This window comes from Bos indicus, chromosome 19 (assembly GCF_029378745.1).
Source record: "Bos indicus isolate NIAB-ARS_2022 breed Sahiwal x Tharparkar chromosome 19, NIAB-ARS_B.indTharparkar_mat_pri_1.0, whole genome shotgun sequence".
In the NCBI taxonomy this organism is placed as follows: domain Eukaryota; kingdom Metazoa; phylum Chordata; class Mammalia; order Artiodactyla; family Bovidae; genus Bos; species Bos indicus.
Window position 1 is genome coordinate 53,498,040 of NC_091778.1, and position 20,047 is coordinate 53,518,086.

General features: G+C 48.8%; 1 protein-coding gene across 4 annotated transcripts in view; it reads right to left on the reverse strand.

The window, feature by feature from the left end:
- LOC109573339 (E3 ubiquitin-protein ligase RNF213) overlaps nt 1–19,057 on the reverse strand; it is a 121,143-nt gene extending 102,086 nt beyond the window's left edge. For 2 of the 4 annotated variants that reach the window (XM_070774390.1, XM_070774389.1), the window contains exons 1-3: nt 18,959–19,057; nt 16,547–16,738; nt 7,466–7,626 (exon numbers count right to left, since the gene is read on the reverse strand). In XM_070774390.1, the coding sequence (XP_070630491.1) occupies nt 7,466–7,626; nt 16,547–16,682 (297 nt within the window). In that variant the 5' untranslated portion in view covers nt 16,683–16,738; nt 18,959–19,057. Of the gene's footprint in view, nt 1–3,007; nt 3,158–7,465; nt 7,627–16,546; nt 16,739–18,543; nt 18,627–18,958 lie in introns of those variants that run through there. The other 2 variants (XM_070774387.1, XM_070774388.1) reach the window with 2 other exon arrangements.
- Nucleotides 19,058–20,047: the final 990 nt, after the last annotated feature.

Genomic DNA, 20,047 nt, shown 5'->3' on the forward strand with positions numbered 1-20,047 from the left:
CAAGGAAGTACACGCCATAGCGAGGGAGGTGACCCTGCAGAACCAAGAGGGTCTGGGAGGTGTGGCTGTGTAAAGATGGCAGTAAATGAAAGATGGACCCCTGGAGGGACATGACACAGTTCCTGGAAGACAAAGATTATGGGAAGGGATGACAGGATGATAACAGCCCAACATGTGGACCCCAAACCACATCCCAGCCCACAACAGCAGACTGGTAGACATCACCGCACACCACCAGCCACCAGCCAAACCCTGTTTTTAATGGAACCAAACCTGGGGACCTAAAAACATAATAGAAATGAACTTATTTATAAAATAGAAATAGACCCACAGACATAAAAACAAACATGGATATCAAAGGTGAAAGAGGGGAGGGATAAATTAGGAGTTTGGGATTATCAGATATACACTACTATATATAAAGCAGATCATCAACAAGAATTTACTGAATAACCCAGGGAATTATATTCAATATCTTGTAATAAGCTATGATGGAAAAGATATATTCTGAAATGTAATATATATATATATATATTTAACACATGTATAGGTGTCACTTTACTATACACCTGAAATATTATAAATAAACTACACTTCAATTTTAAAAATTGTAATAAAATAAGTAAATAAAACCAAATCCTACCTAACCGAGTGGCAACAGGGCAGTCTCTGGACACTGATCATTTGCTCTGCTCTTGCCAGCCCTCGAGGGGAACTCTGCCACATTTGCTGCCCACTTATCCCTTTCTCATGGGAACTGCCTTTTACATCTTTCACCTACTGTCCTGTTAGTATATGGATGTCTTATTTCTTTGAAAGAATTAGTTAGGTATTCCAATTATAAACCCTTTGTCATCATATGTTGCAAATCTTTTCTAACCACCTGCTTCTCCATAGCATTGCTGAATGGTCTCCTCTAACCCAGAATCTGGAATATTTTATGCATCCCTATCTGCATCTAAGGGGTTGTTTTGGTGAGGCTCTGGAATATCCACATAATTTTATAAATAGTCACCTATATTTTCTAGAACTTTCAGGGTGTCTTTTACATTAGTCAACCAATCTGGTATATATCTTAGTGTTTACTATGAGTGAAGAAGGGCTTCCCTGGTGGCTCAGTGGTAAAGAATCCACCTGCCAATACGGGAGATGTGAGTCCTATCCTTGGGTCAGGAAGATCCCCTGGAAAAGGAAATGGTAACTCCACTCCAGTATTCTTGCCTGGGAAATCCCATGGACAGAGGAGCCTGGCAGGCTATAGTCCATGGGGTCACAAATGAGTTGGACGGGACTTAGCGACTAACCAACAACAAGGAGAAAAGAATTGTTTTTTCCAAATGGTAAGCCACAGTTCAAATGCCCCTTACTTAACACAGTGTTGCTCTCTGATACCACCTTTATCACCTGCTCAACTGTCATACATACTCACATCTGCATCTAGATGTTCTATGTCAACTTTCCCTACTGGGTCTCTGTTACTCCATCAGGATGCTCTATTACTTTATATTGCTATGCTTATAGCTTACAACACATTTTGATGTCAAATCTCCCATTTATTGTTGTACTTTTCTACATTCTTTATAGGAACTCTCACCAATTTATACTCCAGATGGACTTTTAGTGTCTTTTATCCATTTCCAAAAACAAAACAAAGCCACTGGAAGCAATACTACTTTTACACATTAATTGACCAACTGGATGTATATATCTAAGGAAAGAACTGGCATCTTTACAGTATTAAACCTTCCTTTTGGGAAAATCTATTTGTAGTTTGCTTTTCCTGTTTTTAGATCATGAAGGGACTCTCCACATCCACTCAATATTTTCTATCAGTGCTCATGCACTGCTGTCCTCTGTATTTACAAGGTGCTTTTGGGTTCCTGTTTTTTGTTGCACCACATGGCTGGTGGGATCTTAGTTCCCCAATCACAGATTGAACTGAGGCCCCAGCAATGAAAACACCAAGTCCTAACCACTAGACCACCAGGGAATTCCCAAAGTGTTTCTGCTCTGAACTAACCAACAGATCGAAGCCCAGAGGCAAGACCACACCTCATTTACAGCCTTCCACCAGGCACCCAGTGCCCCCACATGCAGCAGCTGCTCAATAAATCTTTGTTAAATGACTCAATTGGCCATCTTACTCAGGAAAAAGGTCACCATTCTGTGAAAGGATGATAGTTAAACACATCACTCTTCAGTGTCTGAAGCCTCAGTGCTTTTCCTCACAAGCAAAATTACTTCCATTACATATATTAAGTAGTCTCACTTTTGATATTATTAGTAAAACCCTCAAGACTCACAAATGCTATAGACAATGAAAGAAGTCGGGACTAAATTCAGCAGGCTTCCATGGCACAACCAGGGTTCAGAACACGAGCCCATAACCTCAGGTGCTGATGACTGCAGGGGCTGGGTGCATTCTCCAAGCCCCAGTAGAGGTTCAGCCTGGACTCCCACCGGTATGGTCCCAGCCCCCAAGGGAGACCCAGGCCCCCTGCTCTTCTCCATGAAGAGAATCTTGCATGGCCTGTGGAACTTTCAGGGTAAGTTTCCCGTTTGCCAAAGGAGATAGCTACACAAGAAATGAAAAGATGGATGGAAAAGTAGGGATAGGGGGCCACAGGGGCTTCCCCGGGGGCTTGGTGGTAAAGAATTTGCCTGCAATGCAGGAGTTATGGGTTCTATCTCTGGATTGGGAAGATTCTCTGGAGGAGGAAATGGCAACCCACTTCAGTGTTCTTGCCGGGAAAGTCCCACAGACAGAGAAGCACATGGGGCACACACAGCATGGGGAGCACATGCAATAAAGCTGAAATTCAACATTAGCAGAACATCCTCAGAATCACGAGAGCTAAAACCCACAGGCATGGCTACTGTGTCGACCAGCCTGGGTAGGAGTGGAAAAAGCCTCCCAACAGCCACCTTCAGCATCAGAGAGGTGTGGCACTCGGTTCCATGCAAGCCTTGGCAGGGAGCATCGTGGGCCACCATTAACACAAACTACCTGCTCAGACTCTGGAGAGCACGTGTCAGTGACCTCAAACAGGATTGCATCTTCTTTTCTTCTTTTGTAGGCAGAGTAACTATCAGCTTCCAGCTCATCGGATGTGGATGTGCCATCTGCCGCATCTACAAAACCCTTGGACACAACTCCCTGTTGAAACATGATCCCCTTCAGACAGAGCAGGGTGACCACAGGCACTGATCCATCAGGGTCTAAGGGACCCCTAACTCAAACCCAAGTGGGGACACTCTCGAGTGAGGATTGCACCAGCTCCCCAGGCCCCCTGGCATCCAGGCTCAGCAGACACGGGGTCCCTGGTGTAGGGAATAAAAGAAAGGGTTCTGTGGGTGGCAGGCAGAGCAAATCCATGCAAGCAAGCTGCCCCATGTTAGAGTTGATGTCTGAAAGCCTTGGCACATCTGACCTTCCATACAAACAGGCCTGCAGCCTTATTCTCTAAGCTCCATCCCATTGCCCAGGCCAGTACTTGCACACAGATGCAGCTGTGGGGACATTCCTGGAGGGGCAGGTAGCCCAGCATCTGAGGCCAGGCCCCAAGGTGGCTTTTGGGGATGCGGGCATGTAGGGTAGTGACCAATCTCTCTGGATGGCACACCCTAGGGAGCACAGAGCCAGCCCTGTGCCATCCCTTCCTCCATTGAAGGAAGCAGTGAGGACCAGTGGGACTCACCACTGGGCGCCAGGCCACTGAGGGAAACAGGGCAGGACAGGGAACAGGGGAGTTGGGCCCAAAGCCAAGGCCTGGCTTCTGCACTGCAGCTGCTGCAGGTGAGCAGAGAGGTCCATTAGCCCAGGGGGGATACCTGGTGCAGCACTGCACCCAGGTGGAGGGAAGACAGGAAAGGTCAAGAGCCTCTGACTGTTGAGGGGGGCAGGCAGTCGGTGTGGAAAGGGAAGGGCAGTTCTCTGAGGGGCGCTTGGAAAGGCCCAGTGAATGAGATGGGTCAGAGCACACTGGCAGCCCAGGTTCAAAGCTCATCCCAGTCAGTGCCAGGTACCCAGGCCAGCTGCCAGCAGGAAATCAAAGACAGGACCAAGGTGACACTGGAAGGAACCACAGGATCAGTCAGCACCTTCAACCTGACTCCCTGGCCCATCCTGTGCTCCTCTTCCTCATGGTAGATACAAAATATTTTAAAATGTTGTTGCTATGCCACACCGCAAGGCATGTGACAGCTTAGTTCCCTGACCAGGGATCAAACCCTCGCCCCTGGCATTGGAAGGGGGAACTTAAACACTGGACAGGAAAGTTCCTCCCTCACATCTTAAATATTTGGTGGAAATAACAGCTGGAGGCCACAGTACTTTCTGCTATATGGATGATACAAATGACACTCTCCAGGGTGGAATATTCAGGTGGACTCCAACATTTGGCCATAAAACACTAAGGCTGGGACTTCCCTGGTGGTCCAGTGGTTAAAAATCTGCCTTGCAAAACAGGGATGCCCGTTCCATCCCTGGTCCAGGAGGATCACACATGCCACAGGACAGCTAAGCCTATGAGTCACACAACTACTGAGCCCATGTGCTGCAACTCCTGAAGCCCTAGAGCACATGCTCTGCAACAAGAGAAGCCACTGCAACAAGAAGCCTGTGCACCACAACGGGAGACTAGCCCTGACTCTCTGCAGCTAGAGAAAGCCCAAGTACGGCAACAAAGACTCAATGCAGCCAAAAGTAAATAAATAAATATTAAACACACACACACACTCACACTAAGGCTGTGATAAAATCCTCTACTGAATCCTCACGTGCCTAAGGTTATTTTCTTATGATGACAGCAGAGAAGCAGAACAGGTCAAAGCAGGTCAACCTGCTTTACTAGGGGTCCCACCACGTTACTCTCACCTGTAGCGAAAAACCTGCCCCATTGTTGCAAATGCTGACTTTCAATCCATTTTTTAATTTAACAGGTTTAATTTAAAACCTTGCAGCTATTTTAATTTTGAGTGTTTGATTTCAGAGGTGGGACAGTTATATGTTTAATGGCCATTTCTATCTTCTCTACTGTGGACTATATCAATTGCTAGTCATCTTTCTGTTGGGTAGGTTACTGTTTTCTACTTGATTTCTAAGAGTTTTTGACATATTGAGGCAACTCACTCTTAATTTTAAAATATTTCTATGTAAATACAAATCTTTTTATGTACATGTGCGTGCTAAATCATGTCATTTGAGTCGTATCCAACTCTTTGTGACCCTATGGAGTGTAGCCCGCCAGGCTCCTCTATCCATGGGATTCTCTAGGCAAGAAAACCGGAGTGGGTTGCCGTGCCCTCCTTCAGGGAATCTTCCAAACCCAGGGATTGAGCCTCTGCTTCCTGCATCTCCTGCATTGCAGGTAGATTCTTTACTGCTGAGCTACCTGGGAAGCCCTTTTAGGTACATACAAATATGTAAACACATATTTTCCTAAACCATTTACTCTTCATTTGTGCTCATCATACAAAGTTTTTAATTCTTTTAAGACTTTTTCTATAGTCAAATATACCAATCTTTTGTTTGTATTTTTCCCCTTTGCTTTAATCACTAGAAAATCTTCCCCATTCATGGGTCAGATAAATATTTATGTATATTTTTTCCAACTGTCATTATACACATTAGGGTCTGTTTCTGGGTTGTATTTCTGGTACATGGACTCCTCCCAAGATTCATTGTTTTAATGACTGGCTTTGAAACATGTTTTTGTTCATCTAATACAGCAAGTCCCACTTTAGGCATTTCTTTTCAACAATTTTTCTCCGTTATTCTTGCCCATTCTTTCTTCCAAGAGAGCCTTAAACTTACTCAATCAAGGTTTAAAAAAGGTCTAATCCTGCTGGGGTCGATACTGTTTTCAATCACAGTGTCAAACACTTAACTTCCTAATGGTGCGTATTCCTTGATACTCACTTTAAAAGTATTTACAATAGCCAGGATATGGAAGCAAGCTAAGTGTCCATTGACAGGTGAATGGATAAGGAAGATGCAGTGTAGACATACAATGGAATTTTACTCAGACATTAAAAGGAACAAAACTGGGCCATTTATACAGGTATGAACGGACCTCGAGTCCATTATACAGAGTGAAGTAAGTCAGAAAGAGAAAAATAAGCATGTTACGTAGAATCTAGGAAAATGGTCCAGATGAACCTAGTTCCAGGGCAGGTATAGAGACACAGATGTAGAGAATGGACATATGGACACAGGTAAAGGGAAGGGGAGGGTAGGATGGATTGGGAGCCTTGATTTGACAATAAATACACTACCCATGTGTAACATAGAGAGCTAGTGGGAACCTGCAGTATGGAGCTCAGCTTGGTGCTCTATGATGACCTAGATGGTGGGATGGGGGTGGGTGCGAGGGGATATATGTATACATATAAGTGATTCCTTTCAAGTACAACAGAAACTAATACAACTTTGCAAAGCAATTATACTCCAGTTAAAAAAATTTTTTTTTAATAAATAAAAACTAAATTTGAAAAAGGAATTAAAAAAAAAGTTTACCCAAAATTTCAGTGTCCCCCATGGCCCAGGCTCAAAGCTGGCCATCCTGCTCTGGTAAGGATTAGTGTCCAAGGAGAATGAAAACACTCACACACATTTCACAACTACCACACACACTCACACATGCATATACCACACACATACTATGAGCACACATACACTCGAACGTGTGCACATACTCACATAGGCATGCACGCACACTCACGAGGGGCCACAGTAGTGACAGCTGCAGCACCTCCCCACCACCCAACCACAAGGAACAACAAAGGACCACATAGGAAACCAGCCCCAACCAGGCAGAGAGACAATATCCCTCTCAGTCCTCCAAGAAACCTGGGAACAGACCCAGCTGCTTAGGTCTAGACAGGCTGGACTTCGGCGTGGGGAGCTCTCGCTCATCCAGAAGGATGAATCTGTCCTGAATCTGTCAGGCAACTCTCTGCAGCCTCACTTGGGCTCCTGCCTGGTCACTCACTCAAGAGACACTCTTGGGGTCTGACACTTATAGGGAGACAAGACAGCTCAGTGTCTCCTTCAAGGAATGGTGGCATTTCCAGAGCACCTCCGTTTCCCCAGAGCCTGGACGCACCTTAGGAACTGTCTGGTCCATGCAAAATGCCCAGAGCAGAGACAGACATCAACGTGGCAGAAGCTCAGACACCTAGATGCAGCCCCGCCACAGCATCTGGGAGACACGACATGCTGGGTATGGTGGGAGAAAAAGGGAAGGGGATGCAGAGACCCTGCATGAATCAGGCACAGAAGGGGCAGTTCTGCCACAGCCCAGCATGCAGGGGCCAACAGGCTAGGCAGCAGTGAAGTGAAGCTGTCCTGGAGAGGACGCTGTGGGGACACTTGTTCAGCCACTGATGAAACCACAGCAGGAAACAGCGTCCTTGTAAAGCTAGGAGATGGGCAGAACCAGCTCCCCAGGGGCCAGACACTCACGCGTTTGGTTTGCCACGAGGCATTCGAACAGGGCTCGTCTGGGCTTTCTTGCCAATCACCTGAGCCCAGGGCCAAGGAGGGGCTGCTTTCCTCCCTCAGCTCCTGTCCACACTCCATTTCCACCTCCGGGACCGATGTCTCCTTGAGGTTGCTCTGAGGACCTACAAAGGCAGATGCACACGGGTCACATCTCAGAAAGACAAGTGAATGTCCCAAGGGAAAACCTGGACTCCTCCCATGAGCGCCATTCAAGATTAGTCCTCTCCCCACTCAAGGTGCTGTCTTGGCTACAGTGAATCAGCCTGGTACAATTTCTGCTGTCGGGTGGGCAAGGGTGTACATCATGCGAAATGCCAGGCTGGATGAAGCACAAGCTGGAAACAAGATTGCTGGGAGAAATATCAATAACCTCAGATATGCAGAGGACACCACCCTTATTTATGGCAGAAACTGAAGAAGAACTAAAGAGCCTCTTGATGAAAGTGAAAGAGGAGAGTGAAAAAGTTAGCTTAAAACTCAACATTCAGAAAACTAAGATCATGGCATCCGATCCCATCACTTCATGGCAAATAGATGGGGAAACAATGGAAACAGTGAGAGACTTTATTTTTTGGGGCTCCAAAATCACTGCAGATGGTGACTGCAGCCATGAAATTAAAAGACACTTGCTCCTTGGAAGAATAGCTATGACCAACCGAGACAGCATATTAAGAAGCAGAGACATTACTTTGCCAACAGAGGCCCACCTAGTCAAAGCTATGGTTTTTCTAGTAGTTATGTATGGATGTGAGAGTTGGACTATAAAGAAAGCTGAATGCTGAAGAATTGATGCTTTTAAACTGTGGTGTTGGAGAAGACTTTTGAGAGTCCCTTGGACTGCAGGGAGATCAAACCAGTCAATCCTAAAGGAAATCAGTCCTGAATATTCATTGGAAGGACTGATGCTGAAGCTGAAACTCCAGTACTTTGGCCACCTGAGGCGAACTGACTCATTTGAAAAGACCCTGATGCTGGGAAAGATTGAAGACAGGAGGAGAAGGGGATGACAGAGGATAAGATGATTGAATGGCACCACCAACTCGATGGACATGAGCCTGAGAAAGCTTTGGAGATGGTGATGGACAGGGAAGCCTGGCATGCTGCAGTCCATGGGGTCGCAAACAGCTGGACACAACTGAGCAACTTAACTGAACTGAACAAATATAATAAACATCTACAAACATCTAAGGTTCATCTACAAATGAAACTTAAGGCCAAGGAACTAAATAAAACTGGGAGGATATTTGTAACACATGACAGCCCGGGGCCACTGTCCTTTGATAAACTGTGGGCATGCTGACCTCCTCTCTCTTCCACCAGCCTCCACTGCAGGGGGTGGGGCCCCCATTACACTGAACCAATCAGAACCTGGCATTTCTCCAGTTCCAGTGATTGGCAGAAGTACAGCAGGGGTCCAGGGCAGGTTACTGGGGTTTCTAACCCATCAACTCCTTCCTTCCCGTCAGACAAACAGACCCTATGCTTGGAATCAACTAGTTTGCCTCCATGAAGGCAGCAGCCTGAGGACAAAGCAGGGCCGCTGGGACCTGAGAAAGATGCAGAGCTGTGCCGAGACCTGACTCCCTCAGTCTGGAAATGAACGTGTGAGGCCCAGTGCACGCATCCCGCTGAGGAAGCAGGGAGCTGGGTGTCTGGTCATCTCCAGTACAAACAGCCCCAGTGACTGAAAATCAGTAAGAACAACTTTTAAAAAAGGGAATTCCCCAAAGAAAACAGGCAGTTCAAAGAAAAGGAATTATAAGTGAGCTCTTAACCTTTGAGAAGACACTTACTTTCCCTACCAATCAAGGAAGTAGCAAGAGAACCCGAGGGACCCCCTTCTACCAATCTGACTGGCCCAAAGCTAGACACGCTGGTGTGGCTGGAGATGAAACTCAAAGAGCCTGCAGAGGAGAGAGGCTGGGGGAAGCCTTGTGGATTTGAAGGTTTCCATTATAAATGCACACGGCTGCTCCTTGGAGCTCGTCCTTGAGACACACTGGCACCAGGGGCAGATCCCTTGCCAGCATCCGGCCCAGCTATGTGCATTTATGGCAGAACAGGAGTCCAGACAGGACCAGCTGCTGCGTGGCAGAGGTGAGGCCAGTCTCAGCTAGAGGCCATGGCACAGTGCCACACGATGGAAGCAGGGTGCACTAGTTTTCAACCACATGGAGGAAACTTTTGGAAGGTGACACACCAAATGTTAAGTGTTGTGTTCATAAGGGTGTGAAGGGTCTGGGCTGGGGGTAAGCTGAGGGAGGTTACCAATTTTTATATCCTCCCGTCGTAACATATAGGTTATTCATACCACCATGTGTTCAGTTCAGTTCAGTTCAGTCGCTCAGTCGTATCCGACTCTTAGCGACCCCATGAATCGCAGCACGCCAGGCCTCCCTGTCCATCACCAACTCCTGGAGTTCACTCAGACTCATGTCCATCGAGTCAGTGATGCCATCCAGCCATCTCATCCTCTGTTGTCCCCTTCTCCTCCTGCCCCTAATCCCTCCCAGCATCAGAGTCTTTCCAATGAGTCAACTCTTCGCATGAGGTGGCCAAAGTACTGGAGTTTCAGCTTTAGCATCATTCCTTCCAAAGAAATCCCAGGGCTGATCTCCTTTAGGATGGACTGGTTGGATCTCCTTGCAGTCCAAGGGACTCTGAAGAGTCTTCTCCAACACCACAGATCAAAAGCATCAATTCTTTGGCGCTCAGCTTTCTTCACAGTCCAACTCTCACATCCATACATGACCACTGGAGAAACCATAGCCTTGACTAGACGGACCTTTGTTGGCAAAGTAATGTCTCTGCTTTTCAATATGCTATCTAGGTTGGTCATAACTTTTCTTCCAAGGAGTAAGCGTCTTTTAATTTCATGGCTGCAGTCACCATCTGCAGTGATTTTGGAGCCCCAAAAAATAAAGTCTGACACTGTTTCCACCTTAGTTCAACCTAAAACAGTCAGCTGTACAGACTCTACTTCTGGGCTCAGAAATGAACCCCAGCAGCAGCTCTGGATCTGCTTCCCCTGTCATCCCACAGCAATCCCCACCCTTCCCTGCAGCTGCCTTGTCCTGAAGGCTAAAGAAAATTCCACATGCCTCAAGCTTTCATATGAGGTTCCCTAGAGCAGTCAAACTCACAGGGACAGAAAGTAGGATGGCAGATGTCAGGGGTTGGGGGTTGGGGAGGGAGGTTAGTGTCTAATGGGGACAGAGTTTCTGTGTGAAAACAGGAAGAAGTTCTGGAGATGGTTGGTGATGACTGGTTGCATAACAGTGTGACTGTGCCTAATGCCACTGAACTGTGTCAACTGAAAAAAAATATTCATAACCTCGGGAGTTCCCTGGTGGTCCAGTGGTTAAGAATCCACCTTGCAATGCAGGGGACACAGGTTCTATTCCTGGCTGGGGAAGGAAGATCCCACATGCCTTGGAGCAACTAAGCCCACATCGCAACTACTGAGCCTGACACTGCCAAATAAATAAATAATCTAAAAAAAAAAAATACTCATAACCTAAACACTGAGAGTTATGTGTTTTATTCAGTGGGAATTCTTAGGACTTCAAGCCCCCAAGACAGGATCTCAAGTTATCCCATGAGAACTGCTCCAAGGAGGCAAGGGGAGGAGCCAGGTGACACAGAAGCTTTGCAACAAAGGGCAGGGAGCCTGAACATCAAAAGATTATTGTTAATTCAAGAAAACCAGGTAACCCAAGTTAAGAAATTTAGCACTTTTCTATGTATGGGAAGATGCAAATGTCTGGGCTCACTGAAATCATTCATTTGATTGATTCAGATATCTGGGGCCAGTATCTTGCTTTCACATCCAGAGCTCCTCAGGGCTCACCACAGGGAGTGGCTACAGTCTGATGGCTGCTGCTGCTGCTGCTAAGCCACTTCAGTCATGTCGGACGATGGCTGCTAGGTAGCAGGTATTCTTTCCTTCCTGGGTTCCCTCAGGGCTCACCAGCTCACCATTCACAGTGGCTGCAACTGCTGGTGACTGTGACATCTTTATTGATATGACAGGAAATAGTCCTGTCATATTTCTCAATTGTCCAGTTAAAATGTGTTTAAATTGGTAAAGTTTATGCATCAAAGCAAATAATCAATAATCATCTATAATAAGGAATTGTTGCTGTTCAGTCACTACGTTGTGTGCAACTCTTCTGTGACCCCATGGACTGTAGCCTGCCAGCCTCCTCTGTCCATGGGATCTCCCAGGCAAGGATACTGGAGTGAGTTGCCATTTCCTTCCCCAGAGGACCTTCTCTTCCCAATTCAGGGATCGAACCCATGTCTCCTGCAATGGCAGGTGGATCCTTTACCACTGAGCCACCAGGGAAGCCCTCTAGAAGAGAGTTTTATTCAAGCAAAACTGAGGACTACAGCCCAGGTGGCAGCCTCTCAATAGTTCCGAGGAACTGCTCTGCTGAAGCCTGGTCCTCAGTTTTACACCTTGTCAGAACAACGAACATACACCAAACACGAGAGGGGTACATCCATGAAGTAGGTTACCATGTACACTGCAAGTCAGCAGGACCCCGGTGATGGAAAGGGAACCTCAAGTGTGGGGGGGTTGTGGTTTGTGTTGGTTTGTGTTGATGTGGACACCACAGCACAGAACGCATCCATCCCTATCTTCAAAGCATTCTTGCTAACGGCTAAAGCACATGTGTGAGGCATGTTTGACAGGCCATGAGTCAGGCTGTTCCAGTTCACGCAGCATTCAGGCTGAATCGTGTATAAGCCCCAATGACTTCCCCATATCTCAGCTTGTGATCATCTCTCCCATCACTTGTTTTTAAATACTTTATCACAATTAAAAAAAAATTAAAACCACTACATAGAACAATGCAATTCTCCCCGCCCACCCAATCCTCCCACCACCCGACAGCCCCCGGGTCAGGTGCGGTGGGCATTGAAAGGGAGCAGAATTTCCCACCTCAAAAAGCTACTTTAGCACCCAGGGTTATTTCCTGCTGAAGGCAATGAAAACTCAGGGGATTTAAGAAAAGCTCTTGAACCCCTCCTCAAAGTTTTAGATTTACATCAGAAAGGGGGTCTATAACAGGAAGAGAGCCATTACTATAGACAGCTTTTAACCAAGAAACTTATCTACATAATAGAGCAACCTCTATTTTCCAAAATAGGTTGCCTCCCTGGGAAAAGCCCTCTTCTTTGTAACCCCAGATCCTAGCAGGCTCCTTAAGTCAGGATGTTATAGAAGCTCTAATTACCTGGCTGCCTTTTGGGTCTCAAATTTTTATGGGGCTTCTATACATATGAAATGTGAATCTGTCTCTTATCAATTTAATTGTTGAACAGCCAAAGAATTTAGGAGGGAAGAGGGAAATGTTTTGCTCCCTTGCGGCACAAATTCGACAGCCAGAGCAGGCAGCCACAGAAACCAAGTGTGGCCACATCTTTGGACCCACAAGTGGTGGCAGGCAGGTGGCTCTTTCTCTAACCAGTGAGCCCTCCACAGTCACACCCGAACCCCAGGGGCTAACCCTCTCCCACGGCGGCTGCCTCTGGAGCTTCCCCAGTGGCTCTCAATCCTTCCCGGACTCCTATGGGGTCTTGGGCTGCTTATCTTATTGTTTTCTATTATAAAAACATCAACAAGAAAAACTTGGAAATGCAGAAAATAGAAGGACAAATACATTTCCCAGAAACCACCTCCCTTCCAAAAAATAATCTTTTAGCACTCAAGGAGGAAGTCCCGCTTGGATACTCTGGGGCAGCTGTCAGAAGAGTGGGGAATTGGGGTTGGGGAGGGCCTCCTGACCCTCTGCCCTGCTGGATCTAATGACATTGGAAGCCCTCCACCGCAGACCAGATGCACATCACCCTTGGCAAAGCCAGTCACCCTCCACCTATGCCCAGGGTGGCCTGGAACTCTCCACACACTCTCCTTTTGAGGCAGAAATTGTTAGACAGTATAAGACTTTGAGACCTCGATTTCTTTTATTTGTTTAATTTCAACTTTTCTCTTCTCAAGTAAGCATCTCACTCTTTGTTCCAATTTCCAGGCATTCAGAGGAATGCCTCCCTGGTCTGGAGGGTCATAAAACCTTCAAATCCAGGACAAGACAATAATTAACTGCTGTCCAGTTTATCAAGGAGAAAAACTCCAGGTAGACAATTAGCTCCTAAACATACATCTAGCCCCTAAATAATGGTCTGGGGTCTTGAGAAAGGGTTGAGGGATGTTGCTGAAATGTCTGGAAAAACTGAGAAACTGGGGGATCCAAGAAAGCTATAAAAATGACAAACTGGACACTGCGACGTTTAAACTAACTGGTCAGAAAGGACGTATATTCAGGTCACGAGCCAACCAAAAAGGTACAGATCAATACTAGTAAAGATTGAAACTGCTGCAATCCTCGCCTTTGGGGAGGTTCTTCACCCCTCTCAATGCCTATGCTGAGGGCTTTGTATCCCTGTCTTCTAAAAATAAACTTTGCCTGTATGATTTTGCTAGTTTGCAGAATTCATTCTTCGGCTCCATGAACAGAACTTGGGTTTCACGTTTCACTTTCACGTCCTTATCTGGGTGGCCTCTCACTCCCCCTCAGGTTCAGTCATCCTGGGCACCTCCAGGAAGCTGCACCACAGCCTCTTCTGGCTCCAAGCCCTGCTCAAGTTCGCGAGGAACTTGCACCCGCAGCACCAGAGGGAGGCCAGCGTCCAGGATGCCCAGAGCTCCCGGCCTGGCAGACCTACACATGGCTAAAAGGTAGAGACAACCCCCACAGCAGCCAAGCCTCCTAACAGTTGGGTTTCAGTTTCCATTCCTGTTAGGAGAGGCTTGGCTGGGTGAGAGAAGCATAGAAACCGGCAGGAAGTGGGTGGGGGACAGAAGAAGGAAACTGGCAGTCTCATTCAACACCCAGGTCCTCAGCCCTACTGTGTGCCCCACACTGAGGGACCAGGGCCCAGCTCCTCCCCTCCCACCCCAGTGACCCAGCTCTAAGGACAATGGCCCTTTTTAGCACTCACTGTGCTCACAGAGGATAAGCAGGCAGCCTAGAAGCCAACCAGCTCCCCAAAACTCTCAAAGCCTTTGCCCCTGGAACTGGCAGAGATGCCAAGCATCTTAGAGGTATGGGCTGTCCACTTTGGTAGTGACCGAGCCCTGCTAAGGGTAGGGGCTCCAGAATGACCTCTGACTGGGCTGAGGTGGATGGCGATCTTGCCTGCTCTCCCTATCTGCCTGGACATGCAAGACCCTAGAAGATGACCTGGTGTTCTCAGACGAGGCTTTTTTTCCCCTGTTATGTTGGAAAACACATTAGTTGCTCTTAGCAGCCCTTTGAAAGCCCCTCGCACAAAATTAAAGGGAGGCCAGGAGGAGTGAGCTTTCCCGTTGACTCTCCCAAAGGGGTGAGTCTCAGGAGGCACCAGGCACAGGACTTGAGACTCAAATGAAGGCCTGATTTTCTCCTGTTAATCCATCTCATGTCAATTTAATTCTTAGACAAGCCAAAAGGACCTAGAATGGAACAGGAAAACTTCTTCCCCGACGATGCTAAGGCCAACAAGACCTCAACCACAGCTTTCTTCTAGGGAACTGGCTCTGGGTCCTGAGTTCAAAATCTTTTCTCTACCAGTTGCTAGCCGCATGACTGTGAATAGTTACTTACTTCTCCTTGCTTCACTCTTGGCATTTGTAAAATGGGGATTGATGATAGCTCCTCCCTCAATATTTAGCATAGCATTGGGAAAATCACAGGTTAGCTGATTGGTATTGGTTTCATTTGCGCTTTTAGTCTCTGAGGTCCCAAAGACCCCTCCTCCCAAGACCCTCTAGTCAGGCAGATGTTCTAGTAACCAGGGGTGGGGAGCTCTGGAAGGTGGGAAATTACAACTGGATACCAAAACTTCAGCCATGCCATGCCATGATTCAACATCTGGACCAGGAATTGATGATCAGGAACTGGCTGCCCACCAAGCTCCTCCCAAAGGATTAGCAACAAAAAAAAAATCAATAAGAAAAGCAACAACAAAAAGTGCAACAAAAAGTGACCACGTCTCCATACCTCTTACAGCCCAAAGAGTGCATCTGTAACAGGAGCACTTTGTACAAATGCAGCCGAAACAGAACCAATTAAAAGAACTGGGCGGGGGCAGGGGTGGAGGCATCTATCTCATCCCTGATTCAAACTGCACCTTCTTCAGTTCACGCAGCAATTATTTATTGAGCACCTACTGTGTTCCAGGCAACGTATGGGAGACTTGGGATAAAGCAGTGAATAAGAGAGCAAAGGTCTCTGAAGACCCACCATGGTGTCATCCAAGTGCTACTGGGACAGATAGCCTGGGGAAGTGCAGTTCGGAGTGAAGGGGTGGGGCAAGCACAGTTTGCAACTGGGTGGTCAGAGTGGGCCTCCAGAAGAGCAGACAGCTGAGCAAAGACTGGAAGGCAGGGATAGGGGAAGCTGTGCAGCCCTCTAAGAAAAGGTGTGTTCCAGGCAGAGGGACCAGGAAGTGCAAAGGTCCTGAGGTCAGAGCATGTCTAGCGTGTACTAGGAGAGGGAGATAGTCCAATGTCCCAGGCATCAAGAGAATCAAGGACCCACCAGAGTCAGCAGGTGAGGACAACCTGACATGGTTCCTCCTTCATGCACCTATGAGCCACCCCTCATCAGGAAGGGGCCTGTGCAAGCTGCGGGGACCCCTCCCCCACCAAGGGGGCCTGGGATGCCACTTTATACAGCATCCTCTGAAATCCATTAAGATCCCTCAGCTCAGCCCAACACTTCCCATTTCCTAAGGAGAAAGGAAACTCCAAGTTCTCTCCAAGAAATGAAACTGAAATTCTTTAAAAAGTGACAGATGCTTTCAGCAAAGGACCAGATAAAACTGTATTTCTAAGGAAAGTGTTTCCTCTACAAACAGTTCTCTAGTCACAGAAGACCTGCTAGCCTGGGATGCCTGCTGGTCAAGGTCTCCACTTCTAGGGATGGAAGAGGGACTGAGCTAACTGCCCTCCCCACCACCTGCACCAGGCTCCCAGCCCCATCGGGGCCTTACCTGCTACTCCTTCGGGGGCTGCAGGAAGCAGCCTCTGTCCACACTCGCTGCAGAACTTCGGGGCTTCCTCTTTGGAGATATGCCGGCAGGAAGGACATTCCATACTTCCAGGGAGAGGAATTCCTGGGGCTGGCATGCTTCTGCCGATCTGGAAGCTAGAGTCTTGAGGCTGCCAGCTTTATACCCCGCCACCTGTCACATGACCACAGCCTTGCTTCAGTTTCATTTTCTGAGAAAGTGAAATTGCGGCAGCCCAGTTCTCCCTGCTCAATTGAAACCTAGTCTGATCACCGCCCCCGAAGTTCTCCAGTCTTCCTCATCCCAACCTCCCCTTCCATGTGGCTGCAGCACCCACTTCCTTTTCTGCTGCCCCCACCAGGGCCAGGTTTGCCCCTCCCAGCCTCCTGACAGGACTCAGTGAATCTAAAAATGTCCCCAACCAGCTGAGACTGGGAGCCAGTTCAGCTGAGCCAAGTGAGTGGAGACTGGGGTTAGTGGGGGAGCAGACAGAGACTGGGGCTACCTGCTGTATGCCCCAGACAAGGGACTCAGACTCTAATTGGCTCACTGCAGAAATGCTGGCAGCAAATGGCTGAGTCAGAGCCTGCCAAAGGAACCAGCCTGCACAGGGCAGCCCAGGGCTACAGGGGATGACAGTCAGGACTCTTAATAACAGGGCCAGTGGTCAAGATTCCTAATAACAGGAATTGCCATCTACTAAGCCTACACTCTTCTTACAGACAATCTGGCCCTCTGAACACCCTGCGTGGGGGTGGCAGCAAACCATGGTCAGGGTCATGTGCAAGGTCAGGACTCAGGCTGAGAATCTCCAGCCTCCAGAGACCGCTGAGTTCATCCATGGTGAGAGTGGAGACACGTATCTTGGTTCTTGGGGCACAAAGATCCACCTGTCACCCTTTTCTGTTGGCTTCAGACCCAAGAATTCTGCTGGAACAGTGGCCCAGTTGGCTCCTTCCCCAGCTAGGAGGGCAAGCAAAGGGCCCCATCAGACAGCGACTCCCTGTCTGCCGGCCCCCTGTGGTCCCTGAGTCTCCTTCTCACTTCGTCTGACACCACCAACTTGCTCTCCCCTGACGGTGGGCTGGGTAGGGGGAGAGCAGGACCAAAAGCACCCGAAGTGTGCGGTTACCCTCAGGGTCCTGATCCCCACTTCCCTTCTCCCCCTCCCAACGCCCCCTGAAATAACCACCTCTGTAGTCTGGGCGCTCTCTCACTAAAAGCTCTCGATGACTCCCCAGGGCCCAGTCCTCTCTCCTAAGGTGCATTCCCTCTGTCCAAAGCTCTGCTTCCACACAGACCAGAAAACTCACAGCAGGGATCAGAATTACTCACTAAAGTGTCCTGTTGTTTCTCCCCAGCACCAGGGGCTTATGGGTTATGGCAGGTACCAACACTTCTCTATCCTCTCAGTTACCGGACTTTTTTCCTTCCCACTTTTTCCAGCAACATCCTCCCAACCACCACCAAAGAAAACCAGGTGGAGGCCCCCACCTCCACTCCCCCATTCTGAGCCCTCCCTGGCTTCCCCCAGGGCCACAGCCCACTCCCAGCTGTCAAGGCCATCACGGGAGGGGCGCCAACTTGGCCTTCAGCCCCTGGCCACAGACAACTCTGATGAGTCAGACAACCCTGATAAGTCAGGAGCACCCCGAGCTCTGGACGGCCCGATTACGTGGGCAGTGATCCCGGTCTCCTAAAAGTTACTGTGAAATAAAAGATAACTGGCATTTTTCGCAACATCACTTTCCCGTTGTTGCAATTAGTGAAAGCCCAGGATTCAGTTCAGGGTAGAGCCAGAGGCCCCCGGTCTGGCGGTCCCCATCAGCTATCAGCCCCCGCCGCGCCCCCTCCCAGGTAGGGTGCTCTTGGGTTCAAAGCCGGAGTCCACCACTTCCTCGCTGGGAGTCCAACCCGAGGCTGGGCCCCTGGGAACGTCGCTGGGGCCCGGGGAAAGCGCTCGGGCCCGCCGCGCCCACCTGCTGCTCGCGGCCAGAGAGCAGGGTCAGCAGTGCCCCGCGGGGCCGGGATGGACCAGGAACCCGCAGAGAAACCGAAACTTGGCGCCCGAAGAAGGAGGGGGCCGGCCCGTACGGCGGCCGGACGCGACGCATCCGGACGCAAGCGCCGCTCCCCGGCAGCGCCTCGGGCTGGGCCACCACGACCCAGGACCAGACTCGGCGGGAACCCTGATCCATGGGACCCTCTCGCCTCTAGGGGAATGGCACTCCGACCAGTGGGACAGCCCGTAACCAGGGTAACTTGCGCCCTGCACTCACGGGACTCGGCATCCCTCCCCGTAAACCCGCATTCTGCCCCCTGGAGACCTGCGTCCAAGGTACCCGCGCCCGGGCCCTGCAACTGTGCACCCCAGCCCGGCCCGCTAGTTCTCACCTAGGCGGCTCCCGAGCGTACTGTGCCGCCGGTAGGCAAGGTTTCGTTTCTCTAGTCCTGGGTCCCGCCCCTCCCGCTTGGGCAGACTCTGCGGAGCTCACGTGGGTGTGGCCGGAATCCCCGGTCGAGTGGCGCCCTCCAGTGGACCCGCGGCCAGGCCGTGTTCAGTTCAGTTCAGTCCACTCCAGTCTCTCAGTTGTGTCCTTTTGCGACCCCATAGACTGCAGCACGCCAGGCCTCCCTGTCCATCGCCAACTCCCCGAGTTTACTCAACTCATGTCCATTGAGTCGGTGATGCCATCCAGCCATCTCATCCTCTGTCGTCCCCTTCTCCTCCTGCCCCCAATCCCTCCCAGCATCAGAGTCTTTTCCAATGAGTCAATAATTCTTTGCATGAGGTGGCCAAAGTACTGGAGTTTCAGCTTTAGCATCAGTCCTTCCAAAGAACACCCGGGACTAATCTCCTTTAGATTGGACTGGTTGGATCTCCTTGCAGTCCAAGGGACTCTCAAGAGTCTTCTCCAACACCACAGTTCAAAAGCATCCATTCTTCCGTGCTCAGCTTTCTTTATAGACCAACTCTCATATCCTTACATGACTACTGGAAAAATCATAGCTTTGACTAGGCAGACCTTTGTTGGCAAAGTAATGTCTCTGCTTTTAAATATGCTGTCTAGGTTGATCATAACTTTTCTTCCAAGGAGCAAGCATCTTTTAATTTCATGGCTGCAGTCACCATCCGCTGTGATTTTAGAGCCCCCCGAAAATAAAGTATGTCACTGTTTCCACAGTCTCCCCATGTATTTGCCATGAAGTGATGGGACCAGATGCCATGATCTTAGTTATCTGAATGTTGAGTTTTAAGCTAACATTTTCACTCTCCTCTTTCGCTTTCATCAAGAGGCTCTTGGCTTCTTCTTCGCTTTCTGCCATAAGCGTGGTGTCATCTGCATATCTCAGATTTCTCACAGTACGTGAACCGTGAACTTCTAGATGTTCAAGCTGGATTTAGAAAAGGCAGAGGAACCAGAGATCAAATTGCCAACATCCACTGGATCATGAAAAAAGCAAGAGAGTTCCAGAAAAACA